At 38.9% G+C, this 16476-nt stretch overlaps 1 protein-coding gene across 4 annotated transcripts; it reads right to left on the bottom strand.

Annotated features, from left to right (window-relative positions):
- Positions 1 to 712: 712 nt before the first annotated feature.
- Positions 713 to 16000, bottom strand: LOC113675425 (uncharacterized). Of its 4 annotated transcripts, XM_089184226.1 has the most exons (9): positions 13600 to 13734; positions 10706 to 10802; positions 7807 to 7853; positions 7265 to 7293; positions 6372 to 6692; positions 5109 to 5233; positions 4637 to 4810; positions 3794 to 3847; positions 713 to 3410 (listed from the first exon to the last, which is right to left on the bottom strand). In XM_089184226.1, the coding sequence occupies exons 3-9, from the start codon at positions 7836 to 7838 to the stop codon at positions 930 to 932; spliced, it is 3216 nt and encodes a 1071-aa protein (XP_089040352.1). In that variant the 5' UTR covers positions 7839 to 7853; positions 10706 to 10802; positions 13600 to 13734; the 3' UTR covers positions 713 to 929. The 4 variants fall into 4 exon arrangements, with proteins under 4 accessions (XP_089040352.1, XP_089040353.1, XP_089040351.1 ...); XM_089184227.1 differs by lacking the exons at positions 10706 to 10802; positions 13600 to 13734 and adding an exon at positions 15821 to 16000; XM_089184225.1 differs by lacking the exon at positions 10706 to 10802 and having other exon boundaries at positions 13600 to 13812.
- Between the last annotated feature and the right edge of the window lie 476 nt (positions 16001 to 16476).

Genomic DNA, 16476 nt, shown 5'->3' with positions numbered 1-16476 from the left:
GGAGGGCAACGACTCGAGGAACGTTACGGGTTGATGTTGTTTAAAAATGCGTGATTTTTCCACAGATTTACGTCAAATTGTTCCCTACGCTTGAGAATTCCTACCTATCAAGTTTTTTTCAAGTGTAACTTTGAAAGCCCTTGCTTTTAGCTGCCTCATAATGTACCGTGAACCATGAAAATGACTCGCGTGGTTAGTGCCATCACAGGCATAAATGGATGAAGTTTGGCTCATCATATCTCTTAAACAAGCACAGATCCCTATCGTTTTTATTGTAATTTTCGAAACAGACATTGAAAGGAAACATTTAAGAAAAGTTTAAATAAAACTGTTTAATAACTTTTTTTTTTTGATGAATCACCTTTAGGGCGCTGCGAGCTCCACCATCATTACTTTTAAATGTAAGACGCACCTGTGTCTATAACGTATTATGTGGATTTTGTCTGACTTTTCGCTATCGCTTTTATGACGAAATTACAAAATAGCAAATGAGGTCTCAGTGATATCATTGATTCATGCTTATTTAGAAAACCGAGAAACGTTCATGGAGAATTTTATCGATCAGGAATAGGGCTTCAAGAAAGTGGAAAAACCTATTTGGAAGTGAAAGTAGCCTGAGGAGCAAGGCGAACAAAGCCTTTATGAGCACAATGATCACATTGCAAAGGAAAGGAACATTAGGAAGGACAAACCAAATACTATCGGAGTCCTCTCATGTTTCCCATCTCAATTTACTTAATTTGACAATTCTACTCGGCGTTATTATTTTACAATTTTTTATATAATCCAAGCAAAAAACAAACAAAAATCGTACTCGACAATGTTATAGAGAAATCAAAACAATGTCGAGAAATCGTCACATCCCTCCCCCCTCAAAAAAAATGAATAAATTATTAAATAGCCTGGGTAAGTTTTCGTTCAGTTGCATATCAAGCAACTTTGTGAGAACTTAGCGAGACAGTACACGGATCACTAAATGGACCAGCTCGTTCTTTTTCATCCACTGCTCGAACAGAAAAGAAATACTTGCTGCCAGAAGAGAACTGAGTGAGTGTACAAGCCATTGGAAGTGGAAGAGCTTTTACGATACCTATCTTTTTCCACTTGATCGGTTGGCCTTTGCTTTCGTCGACATCTTGGCATGCAAACAGTTCGTAATTATCTACTTTGACAGATGTGTCATCATGTTCCATATTCCAAGAGAGAACAATTTTTTTCTCCCTCGCAGCAATCGACGCTGACGGCTTAGGAAGAGGTTTTAGTGCATCCCCATGATCGCTTAAAGAACTCCGGGTTAAACTGTTTGCCATACTTGATTTTTCAGCCTCACGGGGATTCTTCTCAATACGTGGATCACTTGAGGATATTCCTGGAGATTGGATGGGAGGCCTATGTAGAGATGGTACGCTACTTAGAAGATTTCCACCTTCGTCTGTTCCTGTAGGTAACTGACCTTGTTCTTGCCCTTGAAGTGGTTTGTATAACTGGTTACGAGACTGTGAAAGGTTTTCATGTTGCTTCTTCTGCGACAGTAGAATATCTGATGGTCGACATAGAAAAGGGTTATAAGCGTCCGTATGAGGCAACTGGCTTGGTACATCAACGCGCTGCCCATTTTGATGGAATGGTCGAGTTGGGATGGCTGTGGTGTGAAAGTTGGAGGACTGCATCGTATATACAGCTTCTGCGTGTCCACTAGAATGCGTCGAAGAGACCATAATTCTCTCATTCGAAGAGTTATTTTCAAGGGAATGAGTCATGGATACTTGTCTACTTTGGGAAGTCAGCGGTTGAGCACGGTTTTGCGTTTGTTCATATAGCTTCCGACGCTGAAGAAGATACTCAGGTGATGGAAGCGAGAATCTGTAACCAGAAGGAAGGAGCTCTTCACTTGTATGTTTTTTGCGAGCTGGAACCAAAATAGTTTGTGGCATGCTTGAAACATCCGATTGAATTGGTTTGTGCTCAGCGATTGCTGTAGACAGGGATGAGGAAACCTCATGTTCACGCCTGGTTTCAGTTGTGTTCTGCATTTGGGTTGCAACTTGAGGTGGTGGTCGTGATTGCATATTCTGCAATTGAGAGCTTGGATGATGCGCATGCTTTTGCATGCCGACTGATTTTGGTCGAGCATGGAAAATGTCAGTTGATACTAGGCGCTGAGAAAGTGTTGTATTCGTTTGACCTCGTGCTACCACGTTTTCCACTGTCACTTCTGCAGCAGGCTGTGCTGATAATACATGCCGTTCGTGGTGGACGTGATGTTTAATCACCCCCTGTGCTGGAGGCTTCGTGTGCGTTAAGTTTGATCTTTGAAGATTAATTGGAGCTTGTTTTGAAGAAGTAGACTGGGATGGAGGTTCACGTTGAGGGGTTGACATGTACATTGGACTCTTCCCATTTGGAGGCAAAGCTGTTTCGTTGCGTTTCAAGACCTCATCAATCTGTTTTGTGTTGAACATGATTGGCGGATGCGAGAGAACTGACGATGTCTTGGTCTGTGAGTTTACCACGAAATGCATGTGACTTGGGGATGGCCTATGATAAATTGCTGAATTATCTCTTTGCTGCAGCAAGGCAATAGAAGAATTAGCTGACGGCCGCTTTTCCTGCGATTCATCTGAAGGTCTGACCAATTGGGACTGAGATTTTACTTGTTGTTCTGGTGTGGAATGTCGTTGCTTTTGTGAGGAAAAGACTGACAAAGTGGGTGTGACCTGATCAGTTATTTGACTTGATGTTGGTAGAAGTGTTTTATGCGGTTGGCGTTCCACCAGTTTCTGATAGTGTTGTTGGCGTTGCTGAAGTTGTTGCTGACGTTGCAATTGTTGTAAAAGGGAAGCTGTAGTTTCAGATGGATGTTGTTGCGTTGATTGAACCAACGGATGTGATGTGCGTTGCTGTTGAATTTGCTGCTGTCGTTCCAGACGTTCCGTTTGCTGGGATAGCTTAAGCTGATTTTCTCGAATAAGTTCCAAAAGAGATTTTGCCTGATTCTGCAGAGCCGGAGGAGGTTGGCTGAATGCTCTGGAGGCTATTGATTCCGAAGATTGTCCTGGTTCTACTTGTAAGAAAGCCGCTGTGGATTCGTTTGCTGAAGGACGGGGCAGATGGAGACGGTTGTGAGTGCTAGTACCATTCTGCTTTTCTGCAAGTTGGGCAAGTCTGGGTTTCACAGTGTACACAACAGCGGTAGGTGCCGGCTTCTCTGTCAAGGGTTGCTGCGAATCAAATAACACCCTTGGCGCTACTTGAAGAGAGGGTTGTGGATCTTCTGCTAATGTGACAACTTTTGATGCAATAGATGTCAGGGGAGCTGCTGTCGTCGACGCGAGAATTGTGCTTACACCATTTACCTTTGCGGCAGTGGTTATGTGAAGTGTTCTTTCGGAAACTTCTTTCTCAGAGGCCTGCAATTTAGGAAATAAAACAATGACTTCATAAGGTTGTTAAAAATAGTTTTTGTTAATTTGAAACACCAATTCTTTGATGGACCGATACTTCCACATGTTTTAATAGGTTTCCCTCAAAATAGTGTCAAAAGAGTGTCCAGTTACATCTCAACATTATTTCACCATCTTCACGTTATGCAAGGTTACTATAGCAACACTACAGCATCAAAGAAAATCTCTTAATTTTAGCTTTATGTGCTCGTAAATCAAGTTCAATGATCAGTTCATTCATTTAAAATTGGCACTTTAGTGGTGTGAAGTAAAAGTGCTTTGCTGAAAGGATTTTTAACAAATAAGGTATATCGTTCGATCAGTACTGTCTAATCAAAAGGTTTCTTTACCGATTCACAGATGGTGCTGACTTGGACTCCGCGTGATGTTTTTGGCTCTTTTCTCTGAAATAAAACAAACTTGATTTAGGGAAAGCTAGGCGTTCAATTTATAGTTAGGTAATTTACAAAAAAAAAAAAAAAAAAGAAAAACTGATTCATCAGAGAGTCCTCTTCTTTAGATCACCTAGAGCTAAACGGAAGGAGAGGAAACTAGGAACAATCTCCTCAGGCTGGCCCCCCCTAAAAAGAGCTTTCCTCAGCATTCGGTCTCATGCTTATCAAAAACTGTGAAGCGCCATTTTGCCTTTTGTGAACATCAGGGGTTCTACTATATTATTGGCTGACGGCTGACGGTGCGAGCCTGGTGTTGACATAATTTTCCGAGGAGAAGTGAGATGTTTAGAAAACTAAAAAATCGACAAAACGCCCACTCCCCCCCCCCCCCCCCCCGTAATCGTAGTGAATGGAATTTGTTGAATCGGGCGAATTCCGTTGAATTCGGTCTGAATATATAATGAATTTTGAGGAACAAAAGGGAGTCGGCGCTTTTTTTCATCAGCAATCAAGTTTGGTATCCGATTAACTCGATGGTATGGCGTTTAGTCATTTTCTATTTCCCGGTTTCGTTTGCCTTAAAAGAGGAAAAAAACAAAATAGCTTTTAGCTCTAACGACTACTGCACTTAATAACCTTTTCATTTATATATAATTTATGGTGATTTCCTAAAAAACAGCGCGCATACCAAGTTTTGTTACAGAAGACACTCGCGAGGGTTTAGAGCAACTTCAAAAGAAAATTGTAGGTATTCGAAGCAAATATCATTTGAACGTAAATCAGGTGAAATAGACTTACTTTTTCATTCTCTATCAATAATTGTCGAAAGGCAGCAAATATTCTCCTTGCAGTCCACTGTAGTTCTCTGTTTTCTCTCTCGAGCTCTCGTATCCGATTTTGAAGTTTCAGTGAATTTTCCGCCACTTTTTCTTCAACAACCTTTGTGCGCTGTTCGATAATTTCTTTCAACACCTGAAGAAAGATTATAATCAACAAAGAAGTATTCTCTATCTACAGGAGAAAGTAAACCCAATATATACCCTTGACGTGAATCCTATCTCAGACCTTATCGCAGTGGCCCAATCTCAGGGTTTAACGGATTGTACGAAACCAGACGGCAAAAGGTACCAATATTTTTTCCGTTCCAAATGCGCATACACTTGTCGTAACCTAGCCCTTTAAGAGCACACATTTACCCTCTTAGAAAATTTAATCATCGATTCCTCACCGAGAAGTATTTTCATGAACACAAGCATGTCATATACTGTACCTGTTTGAATATAAGAACATCAGGAGCGGCCTGTTCCACATTATTGGCGGCATCCTTAAATTTATCTTCATTGTCTAAGGCTGCAGTTTCTGTGCCTTTCATAATATTTTGAAGTGGTAGTAAACCTTCGAAAGGAAAAAACTTTTAAGATCGTGACGAAAACTCCGCGCAGACGCTACGAGTTACATAAGAGTGACATACGAGTGACATACGAGTGACATACGAGTGACATACGAGTTACATACGAGTTACATACGAGTTACATACGAGAGACACACGAGTACATACGGGTACGTACGAGTAAGTACATGTGAGTGTTTATAAAAACAGGTCATTGCAACCTGCACTGACGGTTCGGTTGCATCATGAAGAGAAAAAATGGTAAATTTTAACCCATATGTATTCGTGCGTCACTCTTATGTAGCCACATGTACTTGTATGTATTCGTACTTGTCACTTGCACGTCTTGCTCAGTGCTCGTATGGCGTTTTAACCACGATCCTTAAGTTAAGAGTAAGTAGCAGCACCTGGAAACCCCCACCCTGGTACATGACACACTAATTACATGAATATGAAAGCGATCTTCGCAGTAATGAACACTACTTAAGCAGCAGTGAAAATAAGACCTGAAAAAAAAAATTCAGGCCTGTACGGGATTTGAAGCCATGACCTACCTCTTCTTTACTGCAAAGATCACTTTCATATTCACGTTTTTATCCGCAGTTCACATATATGATTTTAACATATTTACAGTCAAACTTATTTCAAGTGCAGTTCTCAAGTATCTGTTTCTTTCTAATGTTTACAGAGTATAATGTTTATCGAAACTAAGTCCATCCTCAGGGAATCTGATATAAAGATGGTCTGTGGAATACAAAGGCCTAAGATTTATATCTACCGGTATCATTGCACATTGTTAAACCTTTTACAGACTAACATCAGTATGCATATTCTCCTTACTGGTGCCTAAACAATTCACAAGGTGCTGACGATGAGAATTTGTTTAAAAAACAAGAGCTTCTTCTGTACTTCAATTTTACTCTCAGGCTACTTTAACTCTGCTGATGCAAGCACCATGCAGGAAAGGTATCACGTGCGAGTCTCGTATAAGGCGTGAAAATCAATTTCAGAAGTTTCTCGCGTGGCTCAGGGTTAATCAAGCTCTGTAGCTCTTTTCGGAAGGTAATGCGAGTGAATCCCTATCAGTAACAATTTTTTTCTCGGTTAAAAAAAAAAAGGGTAAACTCTCTCTTCAACCCTTACCTCGTTCACAGTCTCCATCTACAGATTTATTACATCCGATTTCTTTAGTTGCACTTTCTTTGTCTTCTTCGTTGTGATTCCCGTTAGTCATTTCCTCTCTGTTGTAGTTTGACCCATCATTCGTTTCCCCTTCAGTAAGAACACCTCCTATTTTCTCAGCGGTAGCCGCTTTCCCACAAAATTTCGCTAGCCGCCGTAATCTCTCCGTGACGTCATAACTGATGTTCAATTTGTCGATCAGGTCTTGAGGTATATTTCTTTTACGTTCTCCATAGGTTACCTGAGAGCTGGGCTCGTGAGGATATTGGCTTTCTGTTGGTCCTAAGACAAAAACACAGCGAGTAAAGACGTTGTGAAAAATTACAGCTTGATCCATTCAAGAGTGTTTTTTTTTCTCGTTCTGCGGCTGTCTTATAATCATTTCTCGAAAAACGCCGTGAGTGTCAAAGACAACAAAAAAAATTAATAATAACCAGTAAAATTGGAACGATGTACCCTTCCCGCTCCCCATCCAAACCCTCCGACCCCCTTAGAGTGACTAGCATCTAACTTCTCCTAACAACATCACACCAGAATGATATATCAAGTTCAAGAGAAGAAAGGAAATGATCACCTACAGAAGAAGCTCTTGTTTTTTAAACAAATTCTCCTTGTCAGCACCTTGTGAATTGTTTAGGCACCAGTAAGGAGAGTATGCATACTGATGTTAGTCTGTAAAAGGTTTAACAAATTGTTTTCCAAACAATCAAGAGCTCCTTAAGCTCGCCATCATTTCCTTTGTTCTGGTGACTTAAATATAATTATGATTCAGGGTGGGGTGGCGAGAGATATTGTAAAGAGACATCAGGTGCATTAGGGTTGAAAGATTAGACAAACTTCGTAAGGTTACCTACCGGGTAAGTCGTGGACTTCATCGAGCTTTCTATAAAGAAAAAAAATTAAAAGGTTGCATTATTCTAAGACTATCGTGTCCATGAAGCTTGAGCCAACAGCAGTCAGTTTGTCATTTGCTAGTATTGTCATCGGTCGCTAATAGCTGCTGTAATCATGGTTATTTGACCGCGATTGACCAGTTAGGTAGGAGAATCCCTAACCTATGACGTATGAGACCAAGGGGTATAGGCCAGCAGGTCAAGGGGTCGAAGGCTTGTTGCAAAATTCTAATTGAAACGAATTGCATAGACTCTGAGAAACCTACCTGAGAACTAATGCAGATTTTATGAAGTTGACAACAACAAATAAATTTCACATAAATTAGCATATCGAGTTGTAAAAAGTAAGGAATATTTTAAGAACCTAATGTAAATAGTAATGACACTGTGGTGTCAACTACAGCGTCAAAAAAGGCAAGAAATATCAAAGCAGTCGAATCATTGGAGATATAAGAAAAATTAGAGTTAAGTAACATCATTTTAAAATATACTTCGGCTTTTACCTCCGTTTGTTTGGTCTTGCGTAACTTTCCATCCTCGTTTCCTGCTTCTATGAGCAAATTAAACATAAATTTTTAACCTTAAATTAAAATCATCAGATCACTTCTCTTGCTATGCATCTTCAAATTTTCCTTTGAGTAGTGTTAGGGAAGAACTTGCTACGAATGAAGACATTTTGATAGACATAGTGGAGACATTTTGCTTCTGAAATTGGTGCCACAGCATCCCAAATAAGGAACTCCATCAGACAATTCCATTCAATTTTTAATGAGGTAATTGTGCCTCCACACCTGCCGCAAGACAAACCGGTTTCGCGACAAACAAGTATTGTATTATTTTCCCTAACGTCAGTTGTCTTTGAAGGATTCTTTTTGTGTTAGCTAAAAGCTATTCTTTGAAAAGAGGTTTATAGTTTTTGTTACTTTTTTATTTTCTCAGAGGCGGTCTTTCAGAGGCGGTCTCTCAGAGGCGGTCTTTAGAATAATTTATATGTTAACAAAAAAGTTTCTGATGTGTTGCAGCCAGTGACTGTAAAAGTCTCTCTCGAGGGCATGTGTTTTAGACGTTGCGTGGCATGACTACAAAGAAAAAATTTGAAGTAAATCACGAATGACATGACGAGTGACGAATGTCTGTTCTTATACAAAGTGCAAAAAAAGTAATATGTATGGCAGAAAGAAAAGTCTGAAAAGTAATTAAATCTTCTAAGAGGCTCAAACTCCAGTCTTCTCGGCAGCAACCGGCCGAGCGCTCTACCGAATGCTCTTAAAAAGATACAAGGAATGCAATGAAAGAAATGTCGATGTTTTTGTCGACGGCTTTAGTCTTCTATGTATCAGATTAAGTAGAATGACTACATGTGACACAATTTACAAATGGAATGAAAAAGAAATCTATTTTCTTTGACATCAAAGGAGATATGGAAAGGACTAGGGATTGAAATGCAATTCATAATATCCTACTTGCACGGTAATTGACAGTGATTTTGATACCGGCTCTCAACTCGTGATTGTACGCTCAAATCTCGCTCATTAGATCGTGTCTCTCATTTTCACGTCTAGGGGAGGGTAGGGGGTTAGTCAATATACCATGATAGTAAGCGCTCAGGCATGACTTTTACGGCGATAATCTTTAACGTAATCCATAAATTACCTTAAAAAGACAATAGAAAATATATTTTACAACATTTTCACTAAAGCAAACCAACAAGGCAGACGAAGGGAAGTACACTTGTTTCCTTTCGCATTGTACTGAAAACGTCATTCTTTCATATGGTAAACAAGCAACATATTCAAACGAAGGCTGTAATTGAACCACGACATAGACATGGAAGTAGGCGGCGGAGCAGTGACGTATCCAATATATTTTCTTGTCACTGTCAACTGATGGAAGCAGATGTTTCGCTCTGTTTCCGTCGTCTTCCTTTGCGGTAACACTATACATTCTTGTCACAGGATGTGGTCATGACCCATTAGTGTCGTGTTTAGCAGCAGTCAATATTTTAAACCATGACTCGCTCGTGATTTTTCGGTTTTTCCTTTATGTATTTTTATGAGGTCATAAATAAAACCACGCGCTTTTGGCTAGTATTTTACTTCGAGAAAAATTATAACGAAATTGAAAGAAACAAACGACAGTTAAAAAAACACGTCACGGTTCGTGTGTAATAAAAAAATTTACCTTTACACTTTTCAAGTTCGTCATTTTCGTTCTGTCTTTACCCTCTCCACCTCCAACAACTTGTTCCCAAGTCTGTGTGTTATTACGCCGTGCCTCATAAAGCTTATTATTTAAAATTTAAGCTGAAGTGCCACTGTGCATCGCAAAAATAACACATTATATACAGCGACGCAGCTCTTTAATTAGGCCGCCAGAATCGCATGCTTAAGATTAAAGAAATATTTCAAGTTCGGCGAGTCATATAATCACGGACGAGTTAACAATAGCAGAGTCGCGTGACAGTGGTGGAATCATGCGAGATGTGCCTGACTCTTCACATCATAACAAAATTTGCTGCAAATCATAAAAGCCATCGTGACTACTGATAAAAAACGGACTGGTTTGGAATTTTTTAGTCAATTTTTCTCCGCGGCTGGGGCTCAAATTTGCGATTTACATAAAGATTTATCGTTTTATACTTTTATCATGATTTGGTCAAGTTCTGTAACACCACTAAGAGGTTTACACGATTTAAGATAAGCACTAGTCATAAATGCTGCAAAATCAGAAAGGAATGTATGTATCTTTAAGAACATGAACTGGGCACTTGAATTTCCCGGAGCGTTGTCGATGCAGGCTCAAGGTTCCTTTTAAAACGTTCATGTGACTTCTATGGAAGAATGAATCTTAAAAAAGAAACCAGATAGAGATCCGTGTGTAGCAAATGTCGACTCCATTCTGCCTCCAATCACAGAGAAAAAAAAATCACCAAAAAAGTAATGAAAAACCAAGAAGGAAAAAATTATAAGAGATGAATACTAATTGAAGATTACGACATAAATACTTAAAGCTAATTCTTCGGATCTCCTACACAAGAGTATGGACTGGAATGTATCTTTAGATTACAAGATATTGTTGAAATGGCAAGACGAAGGCAAGACGAAAGCAAGACGAAAGAAAATACGGAAAGACACTGCTAGTGAGTCACAGGATTTGGAAAAAGCTCATTTAAGTGATTATTTAGAATGAAGAAGATTTTTACATATTTTTCGAAATTTGTGTAAATTTCGACTGATTATCGAGGACTACCCGCAGCGCGCCTTTCTTTCCATTTCTTGGCCATTGCAGAATTAGCATAATGTATTTCTATTGTTTTTTGTGAGAGGGAATGCAAATTCAGGTGATACTTCTTACAATGTCTAGGTGGACAATCGCTAGGGCTTAAAACTTTGAGAAATCTACCTATTAAACATTGGTAAATGCCTTTGTCGTTATTTCTTTCACGTTTCAAACGATCTGTAAGCCCACTTGGGAATTCGTGTTCACATTTTCTTTTATTCTATAAAAAAAAAAAAAATAAATAATGGAATGAAGTACAGTGTGACTTACTGTCGAAACAAGTTCTTGGAACTTGCAAAACCAGTTTTAAATTCCACAAACAAACGAGAGGTTTCCATAGAGACAGAGAGAAGCGATACTCTACGAATTAATATTTCGTTTTACCCTTTTGGTCGGCGAAAGGGGAAAATATCTCATTTGTTGTTTTCGTAGGGATGGCATGATTCAGTCGCGATTCAACTCAGCGCACCGTTGGTTTTTAAATGGTCTTTGAAAGAAACAAATGGCCAAAACATTTTTATTATCAATTACTGCATCTCCTTCGTGTGTTTCAAAATATTGTGAAAGCACTTGACTCGAATTATGCATTTTAAACAGATTTAAAGTACGTATTCCCTTGGATCTTCGTAATAATGATCTCTATCTAATGATAAGCACGCCTTGAACGGAAACTCTCGTGTCGACGGAAGGTTGTCTTTATCCAAATGTATCAATGCTATGGACTAACTACCTCTGTAAATGTAAAACGATAAATATTAAAATATTGACGGAATTCATTGAAAATAGTTGTGATTCCATATGGTTTCCGGGATTCGGCAAAGTAGACCAAATTAAGCCCTATGCAGGGGATCAAAGGTGTCTTCAACTGTGTTAGTACAACCGGAAATTCAATGAAATATGGCAAATCAAACTGAAAGCACCTTACAATTGTGCGTCCAGGCCAAACCACCGGATAAACCTCTCCCCCTATCATTTAATCTCAGGTTACTATGGTGTGTTCGCATATTTCAAAAATTGAATTAACAAACTTGAAATAATTGTATTCATTCCGGTTAGCATGCCGAACAGAAAACGACACATTCAAGCTTGATATTTCTTTGATGTGTTCGGGAAAAAGAGTAAAGAAATAGACCCTCGAAAAGCTGCCGAAAAACCGCAAGGATTTTCCATTTTATGGTTATCGTCATTGTTTCTCTTCGTGAAAGAAGAATCAATCGATGGATTTCACGCAGGTTTCTGGCCTCATAGCTTAGTTGATAGAAGCGCTAACACCGGTATCCGGATGGCACGAGTTCATGCCCCGTTGATACCAGAAATATATTTTCAAGCTTTTTGAAATTGCTATGTTTTCGGTGCACTTGTGAGAACAAGTTCGTCATTTTTCTAACAACATGCACAGGTCATATTCGATTTATTTCAAAAATAATTTGTGTCAATACATCATCATTCGGTTCGAAGACTAATATTTCAGTCGTGTTGTTAATCCCATAACGAAGTCCAAAACGCGGGCCTAAGCATGTTTGCGCTAGTCATACTACGGTTATGCACCCTTTGACACTAAACATCTCTGTACCTGGTACCAGACTACAGTACAGCACCACTTCAGTAATATTACTAAGCCACAGGCAGTTTAGAGTTGAATCAAATTACACACGCTACCGACGGTGGAGTTAATGTAGCGTGAAATCAAAGGGGGTCGAGTGCTTCATTTTTATACGTATTTATCTATGGCGTAATTTCCTATGCTGCTAGTTCATGAAATTTCCTTTCCAAAACAAAGGCCTAAACCAACGCATCTTGTGAAGTATTTCTCTGATATTTTTAATTTTTTGTGTGAACCAAACATGTTCTTGGTTGTTGCTGCTAGGCTAGAGACTTAAAATATTTTGTCTCCAGTCAAATTTCTTCTCGAAAATTCCATTTTATTACCGGTGGACATGCGATCGATATCGTGTCGCAATCACTCAGTCCTCAAGGGATCGAAAAATTCACGAGGCGAAACAAATGAATTTGTTTTTCTCATCATAATTACAGATTCATGGCTTTAATTCTTACCTCCAAAAAAATATCAATTCAATTGGACACCCTGACGCGAACAATTACGGACAACAAGAAAAAAACGACGTCATAGAACACTCTGGCACACCCGGGCTGACAGATGTCAACAGTGACTCGTTTACGAGGAAACAATTTCCGCTACACCAATGGATCAGGCCGTAAATGTCAGCGCCATATTGAGCACAGGACTGTCAAAAGTATTAGCAATTGGGTTTGTTTTGTAATACCATATCAACGAAAGGCAATATCACCAGAGAGAAAGCGTTATGGACCATCTTAAAGCCCGGCGTTGGGTTATAATCGCGCATATTTCGTTCGATAATACAGTAAACTCGGGTTAACTGAGGCCACTTTCATTAAAGTGTCACAACTCAAGCGTGTCTCTTATTTTGTTGTTAGTTACGGTTGTGCCTGGGAAGATGGTTACCATATTCCAAAGTAGAGAATGAAATGCTAAATATTCCTAATATGTACTTGCCGAGGGGTGAATAATATTTAGCGAGAAAACAAAAGCAAGTCTTCGAGATTTTTAAAATTCATTACGGTTGCCACCGGCTAGCATCTGTCAAGGCAATGAAACAAATGAAAGATTTACGAAACAAGTCGCCGCTAGCTAGATATTTCATCGATAACAACTACGACTGACAATTTGATTCTGTATTTCGCTTCGCATTATCGGGGTCTACTTCTTTTGATTGTTTTGCGTTTTCTCTTGTTCTAACGTGAATAGAATCGAAACAAAGAAGACAAACTACATGGCAAAATCGTCCCCAACTACTGCCTCAAACGTTTGGCCTCATGATCACAGTTACGGGCAAGTTTTTCTCTCGAGAATGTTGAGTGCTCAACAGCACTAAAATTTTACTAGAGTCAACGATGACTGACCAGTCATGGCTGTGATTAATAAAGCCATCATTTGAATTGCAAAATCACTAAGCCATTGCTTTTATGATATTTACCTTCTCACGTTGACAGAAATTTCAAGTCTTTTTGCGCTTCAGAAAACACGTAGAATTCATTCGAACTTCCCAAGTACATGTGTCCTGGCAATGCAACCTGCAAAGTAAACCTTCTTGGACCTACTTTCACGTGAGAGCAGAGTATAAACCCAAAGTCCTTTTCAAAGACCACGCGCGCGTGTGAAACAATACCATTCGCAACATTCCTTTCACGCCTACGTAATCAAGTCAAACAAGATTCTAGTTTTAATTAAACCAGTTGATCTAGTTTCTGAAATAGTGCGTGACCGCCCTGTGATTAACAATATCGGTTTTGCTAAAGGCCTAATACCGTTGGCGCCACGCCACTCTTCATCTACTTGACAAAACATATCTCTTAAATCTTGTCCATAATTTGTCGACGTGAGTTGTTGCAATATACGCGAAGTTCTGCCAATATTATGGGTTTTCGTTTATCGAAGGGCGACTATAAGTCCTTTAAAAGTGCCTTTAAAACGCACGCTTTACGGGAACAAGAAATTCAGAAAGTTGAGAATTTCAAATTTTCCCCGAGTTTTCCGCTCAGTGACAAATGAAACATGCCAAGCGAGGCTCTTAATAAATTTAATGGCCAAAAACACCTGCTTCGGTGCAACATAATCAGGGAAACTATTGCAAAATTTTCCGCCTGTCAAACCACAAAAGAGTAAAGGGAAATTCCTCTTGCGCAATATCTCAACGGGCTGAAATGAAATTTCGCTTTCGGACAGAAATGGTGTCATTTTCTTAATGAAATACTGTATTCCGCCATGCCTTTTCTGAATATGAAACAAAAATGATAAAAACTTCATTAGTTGAAGCTTATTGTCTTAGACCTCGTGGAATATTTAAACTTTTTGACACCTTTGTTGTTATTCTTTGATATTCGTCCATTCGAAAGCCAAAGACATATGCGTAACCAAGATAATGAGAATTATAAAGCCAACCTGTAGCATACTGCACCCTCATTTATTTAATCATATATAACAAAACATAAAAGTTTTAAGTTTGTTTGCCATGTATGTGATGAAAATGTTTCATACGACGTCACGAGCAAAGTGTAGAGGTCGAGATTTTGTTTCTTGGTCATCGCGATAAGCGGCGGTAAATGGTGGTTAGAAGGATTTCCTCTAATTTTTTTTAGTCTCGTACTCTAAGTTGATTGACTACTTTATAGTTCCAAGTGTCTTTCCTTTGATGAAGATTTCTCTGGTGTTCATCTTTTTAGTGGTTGTCGGTTACCTTAGACATAGATTAACCTAAGAGGGATTGTATGCTTGCTCTTTTTTTTTATTTTGAGCTGTTTAATCGGTGAAATGGCATCTGTCTGAATGACTGCTGGAGTCATAACGGCTCTTGCAATGGATGAGAACGTAATACTAGTATGCATCTAATTTATGTAAACCGAAAGTACTTTCCACTTTAGAGCGGAATATGTGAAGGTCCCTTCATAAGCATGCCAGCTTGACATTATTACTAATTTACCGTTCAAAGATAAATTGTTAAGAGAAAAAATAGTGTCAGTGGTAGGTTTTTCATGGGTAACGCTTATTTACAGGAAAACATTTACCCATAAGAATAATGTTTTACTTTAGAGGTGCTGGTTCGACCGCTCCAATGTCATATCCAAGCACTTTGACTAGATAGCGAAATTCACTGAGTTATATTTCGAGGCAGTTAAATCAAAGTGACCGCATGAATATTCGCATAGTTGGATTATACGCTAAAAAAAGATGAATTAGGCAAAGCTAGGTTTCTTCTGGAGGCAATCATATTACCTGTGTTGTGATATGATGTACGTATCATTTTGGAGTTTTGAAATACAGAAAATCCTTCTCTTACCAATGAGTATAAGGACGCTCACATAGACAGCGGGCGCAACCGTCATTCTCTAATTTGCATGTCAATAAACCTTCTTAACGTTTCTTTTGATAGTTGTTTTGGTTTAGAAGGTTTATTTACATTCATATAATAGAATTGTACATGGCTTGCCGTTTTTAAGAGTGGTCTGTTGTAGTGCAGTGTTGAAGATTTTGTTAAGATAATTTACGGTATAAGAGGCAAGTCTCATGGTGACAATTATAATTTTTCTCGGCTAGAATAAAGCACAACTAACTGTATTTGCAAATGTCGGCAGGCACGGTAACCGGACTAAATAGTGAGTTTAAACATGACGCTAATAGCAAAAATGAATTTCACTCACCTTTCCTCTAATCCATTAAACAACCCTGTAAAAAAATAACAAAAATCTCTCGTTCAAAGCTATTGCAAATATTTCTCTTCACAGTGCAGAAATGGCTGACAGCAGACAGCGACAAGTTCAATATAACTGTTTGCCGTTTCCACAAACGTCATGATTAACCTCGTTAAAAAGATTGTAGCTGCATGACCAGGTCTGCGAGACCTAAGGTCAAGATATAATTTCTGATTATTGTTTTTCAGTGTGACGGACTATTAATGAAGTGATATCCCAGGACAAAGGTGTTTTAGGTATTTAAACTGTCACGCATTTTGACGGATCCGTTTCGTTGGACAACTGACTTGACCCCTGTCGGTGATTTATTAGAATGGATTAACGGATGGCACGGATTAAATTAGATTTGATTATAAAACAAACATACAAGCTCGACACATTGGCATTTGCCAAAACACAGGTGATGTATTCTGGAAGATAGACGATGAACAATATGCCCGTGTCAAATTTGTTGCACAATCTTCATTTCCAAATGAAAAACCAGAGTCTGTTTTATGATGCAATGTCCAATAATGAAGATTGTGTGACAATTGTGACCTTAAAATGGCTTTTCATCTATTGTTTTACGTCTATCGTCTATCGTTCAGAATCCAACGTCTGTGTTT

This window comes from Pocillopora damicornis, chromosome 10, assembly GCF_964200805.1.
Source record: "Pocillopora damicornis chromosome 10, jaPocDami1.2, whole genome shotgun sequence".
NCBI lineage: Eukaryota > Metazoa > Cnidaria > Anthozoa > Scleractinia > Pocilloporidae > Pocillopora > Pocillopora damicornis.
Note: the sequence above shows the minus strand (reverse complement) of the source record. Positions and strands in the feature narration are given on the sequence as shown.